At 38.2% G+C, this 17,817-nt stretch overlaps 1 protein-coding gene across 1 annotated transcript in view; it reads left to right on the top strand.

Annotated features, from left to right (window-relative positions):
• Nucleotides 1-17,817, top strand: part of LOC146766413 (uncharacterized) — a 57,013-nt gene that overhangs the window by 8,122 nt on the left and 31,074 nt on the right. Inside the window, exon 4 of the mRNA XM_085589569.1 lies at nt 14,001-14,137. Coding sequence (XP_085445695.1) covers nt 14,001-14,087 — 87 coding nt within the window. The 3' untranslated portion in view covers nt 14,088-14,137. The remainder of the gene's footprint in view (nt 1-14,000; nt 14,138-17,817) is intronic.

The raw sequence follows: 17,817 nt of genomic DNA, 5'->3' as shown, positions 1-17,817 counted from the left end.
CACGGCTGGTGCAGGTTTTGGGGCTGTGTCAGGGGCTCTCTTTGCTGACAGACACTGCTGGGTGGGCAGCTCCTTGCAGTGGGCTTTGCCTCCACAGCAATCAGACATCCAGAGCAGCAGCAAAGAAGGCAGCCACTTACTCACCAAATGCATCGACTTGTGGACCTTAGAATCAGATCTTCCCTTCTATTGCCGCTGTGGGATCGAGAACTGGCTTGTGTTCCTTGGAGCCCTGATACTCATCCCACCCTTGGAAGGAGGGGCAGGTCCATCACCACCCCCAGCAGTGCTTGTGTGACCCTCTGGGAGCAGCTCCTGTCCTGAATGCTTAACTTTGGAGCTTCAGCATTGACTGTGGCCAGGAAAGGTTTGTCAGGAGGGCTCCCAGCTCTCCCTGGGGCAAAGGGAAGATAATGAAGGGAGCTAAAAGGTGAGAGGTGTCTGCTAGTTCAGCTCTCCCTTGGTCAAATTCTCCTTCCTTGATCCACCTAGTTCTTATGTAGACTCAGTCCTCTATTCCTTTCAATTAGAGCTCCATCCTACTTTTCTGTCCCTTCCAGTTTGTGGATTTTAATCCTCTCTCAATTGTATTTATTTTTTGCTTTCATGACTCAGGACTTTTTTTCCTCATTTCCTTCATGCTATGTCATTTCTTGTGGCTGGAACGGTGTCCTCCTTTACTGAAAGGAAACATTGGTCCAGCAGGAGGATTAAAGGAGATTTTAAAATAAATTCCTAGGGAGTCTCAGAAACTGGAAGAAAATGGCAGCAAGTTTCAACTTGAGCGAGCTTTATTTCTGTATTGTATAATATAATACAATACATAATGTTGTCAATATGTATAAAAGCATAAAGAAAAGGCAGCAATAGCAGTTAAAAAAAATCAAAAGCCCTGTACAGGATGTAAAATTAGATTTCAAAATACTATAGAAGAGGAGGAAGGGCCAGAACCCCAAGGAGCAAGCTATTTGGAATAAACAGCTTTGAAAAGGTGTGAAATAAAGCCAAAAGAGGGAGGAAGCTCCCCTAAACCAGCAAAAGAGAAGCCCATCTAGGGCAGTTTAAGTGAATAGGTTAGGACCTGAAGAGGAATGGAAGGTTAATCAGTTTTTGTTTACGTTGTACACAGAAAGAAAAAATAACCACAAACTTTCCTCTGGGTAAAGGAGACCAGAGAAGCACTGACAATACAATTTGATTATATTGCTCAGACAGTGTTTAAAAATACACAATCTCTCAGCTTTTTCCTCAAACTTCCTTTCTGTCTTTAAATAACCAAAAAACCACAAACCACCCCAAAATATAAATTGCAAAAATGAGCCATAAAAATGACAGATTCTTCTCTAAACCTACTCTTAGAGGTTAGATCACAAATTCTCTTCTGCTGTAATGAACATGATTAAAACCATAATATTTCCTTCTATGCCACCTTGAAAAGTAAACAATTCAATGGAGAATTATAATTATAAAATGTTCCATGCTCTACTCTCATTTAACACTGCATTTCATACCAGCTACAGCTGCTGTTACCAGAAAAAGATTTGTATAACCTCTGTCAAATTTCCTATAAACTTTTTCTGCCACCAGTGTGGACCTACAGCTTGTAGCATGATCGCAGTGCTTTGAAGACTTATGGCCTTTGCTTGAAAGAAAAGCAGAACTGAATGAGATTTGATAGGAGTACATCAATAAAATAATAATAAATTGCATCAAAAGACCCACCACATTTAGTTTATTTGTCATGAGTATGATTCTCATCATCTTATCCTAAAGATTATTTTCAGGTTATAGGAATCTGCCTAACTTCCAACTAACTTCATTTATTTATTGAGACAAACAATGGTCTGCATCTGGTCTCGTGTGTAGCAGTCTTTGCTTCACTGCATATTGCAACTGTTACCTAAAATATTCTGCCTTGGGCCCCTGCTGCTTTAGGCTCTGGTATGTTTGAAACAAGGAATGCTGCTTCCAGTTACACAGCTAGACAAGTAAGGAAATGGGAAATCTTTCTGTTTTCTGTGAGAGAAGGGTTGCTGTTTCCCAGTTAGCTAAATTGTTTTAAATCTAGGACAGATTTGATTTGGGAAGTGGTGATGAAATCAGACAAAACAATGACTTTTAATTTATGATGTGTCAGGTTTTTCCTACGTCAGGGTTGTTACTTCTGCTTGGGCCCACTTTTCTCTTTTGCTGGTAGGATGTTAGGTGTGTAAGGCTGGTGCACAATACTAATATTGGGGTATTCAAGACTTCTTTCCTTATCAAATAAGCAAATTCTAGGTTTGCCTTTTCAAACCTCAGATGTTTAATTTTGCTGTTGTGTTTCCACAATGTCATCTTAGTAAGCTGATTGGTTTGGTTTTATTTAATTCTAAATGTTGTTCTGCAGAAACAGAGAAATGGAAGATGTCTATCCCAGGCTAGAGGAATAAAGACCAAGCTGTGTGACCATTCCCTGGTAGGCCCTGGGTGTGTCAGATCTGTGAGTTCAACTCCAGAGACCCCTGATGGGATGCTCAGCTCTTACATGATACCACTTGCTAATGGGAACTGCCCTTGCAGAATTCTGTTAGCATAATAAAGTACGTATTGGATAAGAACAAAACCAGCTTGGCTTTATTATGTGACTTGCATGCCTGGTAATGAATAGAAGGAAGGCACACACCTTCATGAACAGAGAAATTTAATATAGTCTCTTCCTGGAGTTGTACCTGTGGGACTGAAAGTTTATTTCAGCATTCCAAGGGCAATAAAAATCTAAATTTAAACTCAAAATGTGCTCAAAAGATTACCCAGAGGCTGTGAACTGTTCAAACTTTGTTTAGGTCATAACTGCTTATGTAAAGTTAGTTTATACCAGCAAGTTAGGCTTTATGTTTTTGAGCAGAACCTCTGTTACTAGGAAAGGCAGAGCAAGTGGAGGGGATGCATCTCAAAGTTCAGCTCTGCTTTACTATTGCATTTAATTCAGCTCTTTACTGCTTAGTGCAGAGCTGTGTGGAGAGATTTGTAGCTCTTGACCTTCCTTGTGCAGACACTTCTAAATCTATTCTGATCCATTCTCCTCATTAGACATCTCAGATATTTGGGTTTTCTGAAAGGGAGAGGTGAAGATGCCAGGTGAGTGTTTGCTGTAGCAGGTAAAGGCCTGGCAGTTATAAACACAGGCTGGAAAGGCTGAGTATGGGCAGGAACCAGCTCCTAGCCAGTGGGCCCTCACTTCAGAGTTTCACTGGTCCACTGAGTCTTGTGGAATCTGTCAGCCTGACTTTGCAGAACTGAACATTTCAACTTTTCTTGGAGCAGATATTGATGAGAGTGGCTATGAGATATAAAAAATGCTGTGTCTATTGCTTCTGTGAGAGAAAACTGCAAGTTTTCAAGCATTTAAAATACAGTTTTGGGGAAATAATTAAAGTTAGCAGCCATGTTTATTTAATCTCAGTTTGTTTATTCTTTGAAATAGTTCTGCTATGGGAAGCATGCCCAATATTTAAGATATTTGATATCACAACAAAGATTGAAGAAGACTAATTTACATAAAAATACCACTTATTATTTGTGAAAGGTCAAAAAAAGTTTCAGTATGTTGGAAGACTAATATGCATAAGATGTAATCTCCAAAACTGACAGTCTCTAAAAGTGCAAATAAGTACACAAAAAACCCAGCTGACAAGAAACCCTTGCATTTTATAAACAATAAGATATTAAAAAATCCTCTAATATGTGTCCCTTGATAAAGGTTTCAACTTCTTTTTGTTTCTCCTGCACCTTGCCAGTCCCTGTTTCCCATCAGCCCCTGTTTTAGGTACCTCTGTCCATTTTACCTGCCTTCCCAGATGTACTTAGATCTCTTTTCTTCTTTTGATATCTGTTTCACCATGACAATTGCATCCTTAAAGTTTCCTATACTTTTTGCATTTACTGGCATTCAGCCATTAGCATTGCTAATTTTTTTTCCAGTCTCAGAACAGTGTTTTACTACAGTTCTAGAGTCCAGTCCATTCCTTTGTGCACTGCAATTCAGTCAGTTTTCTTTTGGCAAGTACACACTCGGGATTTCCTCTATATGTTGTTGTCCAGATTTCCAACTATCAGAGCCACAGCTGACTCAGCTTTCCTGAAAACACCACATAATTTATTTTCTGTGATTATCTCACTTCGCACATATTACATTTGTAGTTTCCTTGTTGATTTTTTATAAGATTGTTTATCTTCACCAAAATGGCGAAAGCAAATTTTGCCCTTTTGGTGAAGTCATGAGCAAATGTTGCTATTCCTAGAATGTATGCCTGCATGTTTCTACAGTACTTACCACCATGATCTTAAAAGATAAGTATTTACTACTCAGTAGAACTATTACTTTTAAATGTGGATGTGCTAGAGCTTTTTGTTGCTGGCTTGGATTGTGTTCAGATTAGACAAACATCTAGGTGCTTCTTATTCTTCCCAACTTTACTTAGGCATTTATGAGAAAAAAGAGGTTTTTACTTCTCTTAGTTTCTTTTACATGTGTTATTTTTGCTTCAAACTTAGTAGTCTGAGAACTCTGAAAAACACAAATTTTCAAAGCAGATGAAACATCAGTTACAGGCTTAGAGGCTTCTTTGGGAGAGAGCTGTTTCCTCCAACTCACTGAAGACATTGCTTCCAGGAGCAAAAAATATATTTGTTCTCCATGGCACTTCATTATTTGGCTTCCTTGAAAGACCCAGTTTGGGAGCTGGTTGCTTCTGACTGCAATAGCAGTTGCTGCAGTCCAGATGAAGGATCTGACTGTGGTGCTAGGGTATGTGACACAAACATTAGCATGGATAACACTGCTGTTATATGCTAAACAACTTCACTCATTTGCATGCTATACTGATAATTTGAGGCTGTTGGTATTGTAATCAAATACTCATTTATTTTTAGCTGTATGGCTTGCAAGTAGTTGCAAGAAATCCAGTTTTTTTGGTTTCTTCGTAATGAATGTGTAGTATTTATATTGTGTGCTCTTCTGCATAATCTCACTGTTTTCTTTTTACTCACAGGACCAACAGTGGCAATTCCCTATCTTTTTAGACTCATTATTCAAGAGTGAACACAAACAAGAGAATTGTACAAATGGAGCCATGTGCCCAAGAATGGCACAGATTGGCAAAGGCCTGGGTAAATGTCCTACCAGCCACGTGCACGTTTTACCAAGACTTCATAACACCTTTTGGTTTTATGTGAACATGGTATGGTGCTACCTATACAGTCCCCAGGAAATGTATAGAGGAGGTGTAGTTACAACTTGTCATTAAGAGTTGCAGAGCTTCTAGAAAAAGAAACAAATTCAGCTTTAGTATCTTTCCCCTTCTCTTAAATAATATTATAGTAATTAAATTTTAATGTGTAAGTTCTTTGTAGATCATTAGTGGTATAGCGCTGCATATATGTGCCTCTTCAGAAAACAATTCAGTCCATAATCTCATCATGTTGATTCTACCTGGCAGTTTTATTTGAACTTAATTTCTTTTTCACCTAATGCTGTTACCCCAAGAGTTATGAGACGGGCATCAGCTGACAGCACCAGGGGAAGGATAGGTATTGACGACAGCACAAAAGCAAAAGGGGAGGAAAAAGAATAGCTATTGTAGCATTTATCAGTATTCTATTAATAGTCTGTTCAGACACAACTGTGGAATAAAACAGACATTCATACTGCAATTTCTTGCAAAGGTTGAAGCTATTCATCTGCATGGTTACAAGGCAGAAGTCTAAAGCTTCCAGGTATTATAGCTGTTTCATTGTATTTTTATAATCAGAAGAAACACCTTAAAAAGCCATTGCCTTGGGTGTAAATACTCTACCCTGTCCCCTTTGGAAGGAATGCAGATACAGCCAGCCATCCTTCCTAGAGTGGTTTTTAAAATAGTGTCTTTACAGTTTAAAACAAAACTAAAGCCAAATACTCCAAGCAGGGAACAGGGCCAGCAGTCTTTTAGTTTAGGGCTCAACTGACCATACACAGAAGTGGACAGAAAGCCTCTTACTGTTTTCCATGTTTTTTTATTGTTTCAGTGAAGGAGAATGTTTTCACTGCATGTACCCAGGTAGAGATGAGCACCAGAGGAGCTTATGTTCCTTTTTACTGTACAGGAGCAACAGGGTGGGAGGTGCTCAGAGACAGCTGCCAAGTCAGAAACCCACCAGACCTGCTGCTCTGGGCATGTCTGTAATGCCCATGGAGAGCTCTGTAAGTCTGATCCTGGGCAGCAGCCCTGCCCTTAGCTGTGCTCTCTTTCATGCCCCATGGAATGCACACGTTTTGGGCTGAGCCAGAACCCCTTATCTGGGTCATGGGCTGGTTTCAGACTGTGTAACTCTGCTGTCCTGAGACACCTGCCTTAGGAGCTCTCGGGGAGAGACACCTGACTCGGCCTCTGCAGGTGTCTCATTCTCTCTCCTTGATATTACAGAGTTCTTAGGGCAGCTGCTTTCTTAATTAGGCACCTCATCAAGTGTGGTCTGTTAGGGGAGTGACATTGGGCTTTGTCACATTGAGAGTTACGAGGGCAAACTTGTGAAAACAAAGTAAGGGGGAATGAAACTAAAGGAAACCAAACAAAACCACACTCAAAAGCAAAAACCACACACAAGATATGGGTCAGGCACTTGTTGGTTTTAGCCCATCCAGGAGCTATTGCTGCTTTTTTAGAGGGGGCGTTACAAACTGAAACACAGGTAACATTTTCTTTCAAGTTGATACCCTCAGGTTTTGTCTAAGGTCTTATTACAAAGAGCTCACTTCCTCCTTTGTTACAATGTGATTGTTAAGCAGGGAAAAAGAATTACTGTGAACAATGCAGATTGTCAAAGATGGAATTTAAAAAGGTCCAAAATACTCCTGAAAATTGGTTGCAGTTACCCAACAGTTTCCTCAAGAAAAATGGAGAATAATTAAAGAAAAATGTTTGTCACGTCCTCAAGTATTTCATTTTTGTGTTCATTATTTTGTTAATTTTCATTTTTGTGTTAGTTTTAAGATTTAAGATGTGTAAAGAGGATTAAAAATCAGTTACCCTGAACATTTTTAATTTCAAAAATGAACATTATAATTCTTATTTTAAAGCCTGATTGATAAAATGCATAGCATATTTTACTTATTTAGAAAAGTGTTTTCCCACAGCTCTTTAAATTAATTAATTTATTCTTTTGAGAAATCCTGGATTCTGAAATGAAAATTGCCATTCCATTTTCAATTTGAATGTTTTATTGTTGCAATTGTAGAACAGAGCTAGTTAACTGGGATCCTTTATAAAACCTATTTAGTCAAAATATTAGGACACTGAAGTAGGCTCAGATTGCATTAGAGAACACTTGCTATGTTCAGGATTCTTGGTAGAGAAAGGAAAAAGAAAAAAATAAGTAACAATGTCAGTATTCCCAGTTTTAGGTATAATTATTTAATTATTGTATGCTTTTTACATCATGTGCTCTCCTCTAGTCAGTTGTGTGACTTTAGATTTTGCAAGCTGAGTGAGAAAATTTAAAGAAAGTATTGCTTTCAGGTGAAATAGCTTTCCATGCTTAAAAACTGAGTGATGATTGGATTTTTTTTTTTTTTTTTTTTTTAGGGACAAGGAGTATTTGGTAACTCTGTAATAATTACACTAAGGTCTCCTTGATTTTGCTGTTTGCACTAGCCAGCCCTTGGAAGGAAATATTTTGTGTGCACGTTTCTGTTGTCTGCCTTGTGTCAGAAAATGCATGTAAAATGCTACCCAGTCTGACACCTACTTTGTCTCCAGTGTTTTCCTTGTGTAAATGACTTCCCAGCTGCATGGAAATAGGAAAAATATCTCCTGTTTCAAACAAAACTTTCAGCATTCTGGAGGTTATTCTTGAAGTCAATGGGAGGGACTCTAATTGCACTTGTTTTATGTGAGGTGAACAAGCTTGCGAAAGTCTGAGAGAACTTAGCTGTCCTTTATTTTGGTGAAAGTTTCTGGCAAGCAAAATGCATTGATGAAATGAAATTAATACCTCCACTCATGTAGGAGAGATTTTGCAATGCACTTGCTTTCATCCAATTTTATGAACATTGAGATTTCCACTGTCTCAAAATTCTAAGAGGAAGCTTTAGTCTCTTTGGTAGCTGAAGTAAAAGGAGACACTTGAAATTATGAATGAAGAATTTAAAATTTAACATTAAAAAGGTGAAAAAAAACCCCAGTTACAAGAGAGTAAGCTCTGCTGAATGCACTTTTGTATTGTAATATTTTAGAAAAACTCCTCACTAAAGATTTTTTTTAATACAACAGCATATGAAGATAATTCCCTTTTTTGACATGCTTTACCTTTGCAAAGTTCCTGGGCTGTTGACAGCTACAACAAGACATGTGCTACACTTTCATGCTATTAGTGCAGTAGGCTTTGAAAAATGTCTAATGCATTGGCATATCTGACAATTTAGGGTATTAGTTAACAGTAAGTCGTTGTAAATAGAGTGAATTTTAGCTCCAACTGCTGACTTGAGCATTCAGTCAACATCTGCAGTACAGGGCTGAACAACAAATAATGCCATTTTATGGTATAGAGATGGAAGTTGGCGTTATACAGTGTGTATGGCTCAGCCTTAGAGCAATGGTAATTGCAATGTATTGGAGTTTTGCATTGTAATAAAAATAGAGACCATTAGTGGATACCATTTATGTCATTAGTATTTAGTGGCTGTGTGTTGCAGATTTTTTAGTGCTCATAAAACTGTCTCTGCTTGCAGATATGTGACAGCACTGATATAAATTTAAATGTTTAGAAATCCATAAGACATAAAATATAGATAGTAAATAGGGGCATAACATTATAGACAGAACCTTAATAATTTGGCACACAAATGTTTATGTATTTGCATGTCTAGTGCAGAAATTAGCATAATGGTGCTCACATTTATACTACAGATGAACTTGATTAAGCAAAGAATAACAAGTGAATTAAAATCATGTAGAAGAAGCAGAGAATACTTTCAAGTTCCCAAAAGGGAATTTGTGATGTTGAAAGGTACATCCTCTGCATACATCTGGTGGGATATTGATTTTTCTCTTTATAGACTTTTTACTAGTCACAGCACCTGTTCCACTAACTAGTATTACAGTTGCTCTTAAGAAGTGATTATGTTAATTAAACAATAAAAAAGACAATGAAGTTGCTAGGAACCCTAAGATAGAGGCTGGCTGGCACTAATTTAACAATTGTGGGGCCAGCCAGCACAGGCAAGGTCATATGGTGTCAAGCCCAAAAGAGCAATATCTTGTCAGAAAACTAGAGGCTGGTGTGAGGGCAGGGAAGGAGCTAGCTGAGGAAACACTTATTTGGAGGATGGGGTAGGAAGGAGTCCAGGAGGATTTCCCTATATTCCAAGTGTTGCACATGAGACAAGTGTGCAAGTCACAACTTGGGCTTCCCACTATATGAGTTTTGTTTAAGAAATTTGGAAGCTTGTTTGATTTCCATGCAGCAGATCTCTGGGAAAGCTGTCTTTTTCTTTTTTTTTTAAGGGCTGTCACTTGGATTCTGCTGGCAATTACACTAACATCTTTAAGAGGTTCCCACCAAAGTTGATTTTTCCTTAGGAAGTTGCCACCATGGTTGATTTTCCTTTGAGGTTTCTCTTTTTGCTTTACTGACCCTAGATTGTGTGTTAATGACAGATTTGAAGCAAGAAATTCTGAGATTTGTCTTCTGCACACTCCATGCCCATTGTCCTCAGCTCTGACCTTTACATCCTGGAAACACCCTACAGGTTTGTCACAGAGCTCTCAGGGGATTTGGAAGTCAAATTATAAAACATTAAGGAAGAACACAGAAAACTATAAAAACACTTCAGTCATTAGGAGCAAAGTGGCAGCACGCAGTGTTAGAGTATGAATCCCTCCAATTAATTTTCCTTTCAGAGCACTTTTTGTAACATTTTTAATTCTAAGTTTGTATGACTTCTTTGGCAACGTTAGTTGTGTCTTCCAAAAGAAAAGAAAACCTTTGATAAACCTTCTGAGTCTCTTGAATAAACAATTATAGTGCCCTGATTTTTTTTGAATCCTCATAACTGGGAAAGGTGGTAGTTGGAATGTACATTTGCAAAAAGTTTGTGGCTTACATTAATAGTTGTTAAGGTTATAAAATGAGATGCTTTTCAGAAGCTCAAGTAATAAGCAGAAGCAAAACATAAGCTCTCTGTACAGTGAATATAAATAATTCTTTCTGTGGCTCCAAGTATTTCTTACAATTTTATTATGGAAAGTGTTAAACTGAAAATCATATTGCTCCTTTTAAAAGCATATTTTTGTCTGTTTATCCATACAAAACAGACCAAAATGTAAATCTATAAAATGCTTTCCATCTTCAAAGCAGCTCTTTATATTCATCTAAATTCTGAAATCTTTTTGAAACTTTCATTTTTATTTCTGATTTTGAGATTCAGTGTCACTTAGCACATTGAATGCTGCTGGCTTTGAACATACAGTATGGCACAAAGTGATAACTTGTGCCCGCTACCCTGCTGACAGGCAATTCTAAAGGAAAAGTGTTTTTTATGCTGGAGTTTTGGCCAATTTTAGAATTAGGGGAAATATTAAAGAGCATAACAAAATACTTTAATTCCTCTATACACCACTAAATTGCTTGTTGCCTTATTTGTCCAGTTAACAGCAGAGGTTGCTTTCTGAAACCTCTGCTGTTAACTGGACAAATAAGGCAAGAAGCAATATTTTTCACTGGAACTACTAAACCCACTAAGTTCTAATGCAGGTGACAGATAAGTTTTGCAGTAAATAATGGTATTCTTGACTGGGTCTGTGCACACTCACAGAAGCATATGTAAAAGGGGAAGAATATTTGAATTATATATGAGAAATGGGCTCCCTATAATCTATTATGTCATAAGGTAGAAGGCAAAAGACTGTTTGGATTTATGGCAAAACCTGGGTGAACCTGAAAAAATGCTGTACTTCAAGGTATTTCTACTGGAATAACTGGATTAACTGTAGTTACCATAAAACCTGATGCTAAATCTGAGTGTAGCATATTCCCTTAAGCAGGACAAGTAGATGCAATACTTTGAATTGGAAATGAAAATTGTATTGGTGGTACTTGAAAGTATCAGTAGGACTGTGCAAAGCATATTTTCTCGATAATGTTTTTTCCTGTATTTTCTAACACCTATTTTTTACGTTCTCTCTTGTTCTGACTGCTGGGTGGTACCTGGTATCTCACTGCTCTCTTGTACTTGGACTGTGTCTTGCAGGTAGGCAGTGTATCATCCCAGATTCTTACAGGGCATTCAGCCTTATTAGATTACCCAAATTACTACAGGTCACAGCTGAGATGCATTAGAGGAATTTAATAGGAAATCTCGCCTCTGCTGTTCTTATGGCTTCTTACTGCTTTCATAAGAAGTGAGGGAGATTATTGAAAGACATATTTATAAAATAGCCAGTGCAGTGCAGCTACACTCCAGGTTTATGCCAATTTAGGTGTTGAACCTGAATGAATTCGGGCATCTGATGCAGTGCAGATTACAGGTCACCCTGTGACCTCACACAGGTAGTTTGGCCTCCTCCTGCTTTGTTTAATCCATCTACAAAATTGAGAAAAACAAGGACCTCCATGAAAAACAGGTATGCATCTGGGTACAACTGCCCTGGGTAAATAAATTATAAAGAAGGCAGAGGCTCAGCTGAAGGAATAATAAAGGAAATATAAGGAAAGGAAATATCAGTCACTTTGTCTCCTACACACATTTATCATTAACTTAGTAGTGTGTGGTGTGTTTATTGGGTGTGTTTAGTCTCACTGGACTTGCAGCAGAACAGATCTGGGGTCATTGTCTTCCCCTGCAATTCAGTGTAAGAGAAGCACTATGTGGTTAGGTTTATTGGAGGGAACATAGGCACAGGCTTTAGTGGCTTGTGAATGAATCAATAAAGCATGTTCCTGTAGGTTTCTGAATTGTCTCTTTCATTAAGAATGGAATTGGACAGCAGAAGATTGATTTCTGAGGCAAATCAGACGGGGTTTTTTAGACCTTAGTTTAAACTGTGGGTTTTTGAAGTAAGAAAGCGCCATCAAAAATATTATACAGGATTGAAACTGCAAAAAAGATCATAAATAGTTTAAATTTCCTTTTTTAGAAGATCTTTTTTAACTCAGAATTACATGAGACTTGATCTTAAGCAATGCCCAGAGCTGACTAAATGAGTGGCAAAATGCTGAGGTCCCACAGCTGAGGATCATGGCTTACAGAGTACTGGACATAGTGTTAGTTAAAAGATACTTGGAAGGGCAAACATTCACAATGTTACTGCAAAGGTTATAACTGAGATTTGTGTTGCTTACAGCAGCTCTTGACAATGAAGTGTGCTGTGTGATGATTATACAGGTATGGAACAATCTTAAGTTTTGGCAGAGAGCTGTTTGATTCTGCTTCACCGTATGGCTGTGAAATTCTGAGGAAACACCTTTACAGATGTGGTTTGTCTGAAACTTCTTTTCCTGCATGGCACATCCAGGCTTACTTGAGTGTGGTAGTGCACCTTGACAGTGTTGTTTTAGGACAGTATAATTTGCTTGTCGATAACAGTGTCCATCTTGGGGGCAGGGCTTTTAGTGCACATATGTGCCTTTATAGCATCCTGAATCAGTTTTACTTTCATGGACAGAAAAGAGCAGTGATGTATATGCATTTCTTAAGTTTTAATAGGCTCATCAAGTCAAAATTTGTATTTCCAAATCCTCAGGGAAATGAAGAAACATGGATGAGCCACAGTGCTGATTCTAGACAAAAATTAGCTGAATCTAAATCAAGAGCAGCATCAACAGTAATACTTAGAAGCACAGAGCTTTATTAAGAACTGATAATTTGCCAGGCATTGCTTTCCACATAAGCAATGTTGTAAGATGTTGGCTATCAATATGGAATATGTTGCTACATATTCCAAAATGAGTTTAAACCAACGAATTTATCACAAGATATGTCATCACATGTTACATCAACTTAGCTCTAGCTTGCATGTGCATACCTGCAGAGGATAATGGTGTTTTCTAGTAATTCTTTTGAGAGGCAGTTACATTAATTTTCTAGTAATTGTTATGTAGTAATTACAAGCTACCTACATGTAAAGGGTTTATGAATTATTCTCTGTTTGGTGCAAACCTGAATCTCGATTCTGCCCTTTTGCCTCCTCGCTGGGGTCTTGTGTAGACATCCTCCCCAGCTGACTGTAGAAGCATGTTTATACCTGAAAGGTGCCCATAAATGCTACACATACAGAATTAAAATGTTTCTGTTGTGGTGCAGTGATAGATGGTGGTGATACAGGGCCCTAGCGGGGATTTTTAGTTCAATTTTCTGTTATACAATCACAATTTGTGATACTATTTTTGCATTGTTGTGTCACAGTCAGGGACTTACTAAAGATGAGCAAACTCTGCAGGATCTAGAGGCCTGGGCAAGATACCCAAAGTCTCTAGTAGTTTTTCAAAGCTTAATGAGAGGTTTAATGAAGTTTTCTTTTCTCTCAGTGTTTTCAGGCATAAATCTTTCCCTTTTCAGTGGTGTATCAATTTTTGCAGACTGTCTTATCACCTGGGAGTAGGAGGAAGTGAGCTGGAGGTATTTGCTTCCTGTCTAGAACAGATGTTCATCCCAACATTCTTGGTTGGGATGAACATCAGCAGAAGTTATTGAGGAGTTTTCCCAGGCAGGGTTTTAATATGGTCTTTGATGTCTGGAGGAGAATTCAGCCTCAGCCATATGGGTTTGTCTGAAGTAATTATTAATGGAATAGCCATAATGAAGAGTCTGTCCCACTGGAGAGTAAGAAAGGAGTAAGAGACTGATCTTTACTCATTGTCTTGTTTACAGAAGGGGTTATACAGCACTCACTGGCTACAGCCTGATAGCTATCACTCTGGGGGACTATTTTTGTGCTCACTAAAGATGAATTAGTGTACATTATTTATCTTGATTTTCACAGGATCCATTGCAAAGCACATCCAGAAAAGGAAGACCTTTATTCTCACTCATGAGAAAGATCTGTCAAGTCAGTGCGTGGTTTGATTGAATGAGAGCAGTGAAACTGCTCTCTGTGGTGGAAGATTTTTAAAAAGAGAGGTGAGTGGCATTTTTTTCAAAGTTTGACTGTGGTTACATGGCAGAAAATGTGAAATCCAATAAGTGAGTTGCCCAAAAATTAGAACCTTCCCTCAGAGGTGTGGGAAGGTGCTCTCTGTGTTAAACTAGTCATCATTTCCCCATGAGCCAAAAAGGAGTGTATTTGGGTCTGCTCAGGAAGAAGAGAGATGTCCTTGATTCTGAATTTTGAGGAATCCTTCATGGTAAAGAGGATAGAACATAAGCATGCAATGACTTTCACATTTCTGAGTGGTGGAACTGCTCATAGCTTTGATGAGTCCAGCTCATTCAGGCTGTGGTGTATCAGCATCCCTGGGACCAAAACATGGGCTGCCAAAGTGCTGTGTGGAGGGAAGGACAAGTCAGTGAGTGGGAGTGACAGCCTGACAAGTTCAGTTGAGAAGTAGGGCAATAAATGTGTGGAGTAATAAATACTAGTGTAAGCCACTGAGATGATGGATTTTCCATTTACAGATTAACACTGGAAGCATTTCAATGGGATGTGTTTTACTCAAACAGGAGTTGTGGGGATTGATGCAGAAGTAACTGAGTGAAAATCTCATATAAGAGATTAGACCAGAATGTCTGATGGCCACTTTAGATCATATTAAAATTTTGAATGTTAAACTGTAATCAGTTTTTGTTAGATTTGAATGGCACTTCTTGGTGGACTCCTCAATATCCCAAGTGGCATTGAGGTTTCCATGGGATTGTAATTTTGCACAAGCCCATGCTGCATGCCTGAGGACACTTGGCCTTATAACCCTTGCTTGGGTAATACAGACAGCCAGAGTGGACCTGAGCATCTAAAAAAGACAAATGTGTTGTGGATGAAAAGGAAAGGAGAGTCAGTGAATATTAAAAAATATCAGACATTCATAGAAGGATAATACTGCCTTTTGGTTCAAGTTCCACAGATGGGTATTTAAAGCCCTCATGTAAATCTGATGAAGTGAGGGGCTGAGGCAGTTCTCCTGACTTCAGTGGGATCATTTTGAAGAACAGGGTTAAGTGATTCTTAGTGGACTGGGACAGAGAAGAATACTGACAACGTGGTTATCTTTTGCATCTAGGGCTCTTTTTCAATCTCTGATAAAATTTGAACCACAATGGAAAGTACATAGTTGGAAATTGAAGAAGAAATACAAAGATCCAGAATTAAAATTCTGACTCTTGAGGCATAGCAGAGGAAGGGGAATACATATAAGCCTAAGAAGTGCACATGGAAGTAGTCCCCAGTTAGTGATATTCATCACTATTTAGGGATGACAATCACTGTGGAGCCATAGGGGGGCATAGGAGTAGGGTCTTTACTGACATTCTCCAGGCTGAAATAATGCCACTTCTTTCTACAAAGAAGTACTTGCCAAAGCTTGGTTTTTGGGCTGATATTTTGTTAGAACACCTAACCAGCAATGTTGAACTATGCTATTTTAATGTTCATAGGCAGATGTTATATTAATTTAAAAAAAATATTTATTTTTATTTTTCTGTGTAGAAAAATAATTAATTTAAATTCCAGAGGTCATGCTAAAGTGAAAAATCAAGCATTTACCCAAGCCAAAATTATTTTTCTCTTTTCATTTTGTGGGAACATGGAGTCCCTTAGGCATTTACAGTGTTTGGAAATGACTGTCTTACATGGAACTCTGTCATATCTCAGCTCAGATTCACAGGTTGGTATGGGTCATAATTATCATAGGAATTAGCTGAAGACCATAGCAATTAACTATTTTTATGGCTTATTATCATATTCTAAATACTAAATTGTTCTGTCAAATAGTCTGAGAGATTTGATAGCTGACCCACAGACAGTGCACTGCCTTTGCTTACATACTTAAGCTACAAGTATTTCTAGGAAGATATAGCTTATTAATTCATTATTAAGATATAGCTTATTAATTCATTATTATTTTATTGATGTTCAATTGATGTCTGATTAAATATAAATTAGACACTTGGTAATAATAATGTAATAGGATGAGGCAGGTGAGATTCCCTCAGGATAGTTTGTAATGAAGCTTCAAGTTTTTAATAATCTTAAACTCATAAATAAATTATTACATGTGAAATAAATGCAAAAATACTGAAATAAGCTATAAAAATGTTAAGTGGTGGTGAAGAGACACATAATCTGCTGGGAGATCTGTGTGAGAATGTGCATTTGGCACTAAGTCACATCGCTCAGAATCAGAGCTCCTCTCTCCTTCCAACCATTTCATATTTAGGTGTGTAGCTACCCCTCCTATCCCATTATTATGCTGCACCATCCTGTTGCCAGACATTTTGCTTTGCCTGGGAACAGTGTTAATTTAATGCACTCAGGTGACCCCAGAGGCACTGGAATGACACGGCAGCAGCAGCCCAGAGTGCTGCAGTGATTCCTGCTGCTCGCAGAACTGCCGGGAGAGCGGGTGCTCTTCTGGACAGTTCTCTGTGAACTCTTCAGGGAAAAGTCAGGGGAGCTGTCTCTTTGACCATACTGTCAGTGCTGAGAAGGACACATCCTCTCACTTAGCTGAATCTTTCATCTTTTCCTTGGAAGACAGATTTCCCAGGTGTTCCTCTGTTTTTCTTGAAGAGTTATCAAGGAGACCATGTCTCCCTTAGATAAGTAAAGAGAGAAAGGAGAACTTACCCTTATGTAAGAAAAGAAGAAAGCAGAAAAGGACAGGATTCTGATAGTGTATTTGCTGCTTTTTTTTTTTGGGGGGGAGGTTTGGGTCCCAAATATCCTGCAAAGGTTTCAAGAGATCCAAACCCTCCAATTTCTTCAGTAAAACCAGCACCATTATCCCAGCCTTGAAAGACAGAGTGAGATCTCAAGGCAATACTCAGTGTCTGTGTTTTAGACTCACCATAGGGGATTTGCAGAAACTCAGCACATTGAAAAAGCTCCTGGTAATTTGAAGAGTTAAGTCATGCAGCAGGTTAGTAAATGTAAAGAAGCGTAGTTCCTAAGATTAATTTTGCAGTATTTTCATCAGTAAGGGATAAATAAAAGTTTGAAAATCTGGCCCTGTGACTATAGTCACTGGTTTAGACTTTCACCTAAAATTATATTCTAAGAATCTGATGGTTATTGAATGGCCAAAGGGTTACAAACTAGAAATTTGGCTCAATACAAGGTACAGAAAAAGACAAGTATGCTGCTTTTCAGATGTGAGAGACCTTGGTTGCTAGGAGGAAAGTATTCAAGTGTTTGCTTATGTTTTCCTGGGGTGTTAACAGTGTGGGATAAACAGATAACACCACACCTCTTAAATAACATTTTCTTAAATAGTGAAACTATTCCCTAATGAAGAAATTGCAGTAATCATATTCTGTAAAAACAGGTAGTTATGGCATCTATGTAATTAAAGTGCTGAATTTTTCCAAACAAAAATCTGCCAGCAAATATATTTTTGCATATTTGTGTAATTGGAGATTGTCAAATCAAATTCTTGTTGAAACACAGAAAATTGTTGTCTCTCCATAACAGGGTAAGGAGAGAGGAGTCACATGTGTGATTTGTAGCATCCATAGCAAAATGATGTTCTTTTTGGTAGCTATGGTTATTCCTGTGCATCTGCCAGGAGGCCCATGGGTACAGAAAACACATCCAGCTTGAATCATTTTTCACTTTTTCCATGATGTACCAGGCCAGCATGGTCTGGTGG

The sequence above is a fragment of the Lonchura striata genome, chromosome 11 (genome assembly GCF_050655825.1).
Source record: "Lonchura striata isolate lonStrDom1 chromosome 11, ASM5065582v1, whole genome shotgun sequence".
Taxonomy (NCBI): Eukaryota; Metazoa; Chordata; class Aves; order Passeriformes; family Estrildidae; genus Lonchura; species Lonchura striata.
This window is presented reverse-complemented; position numbering and strand designations above follow the sequence as displayed.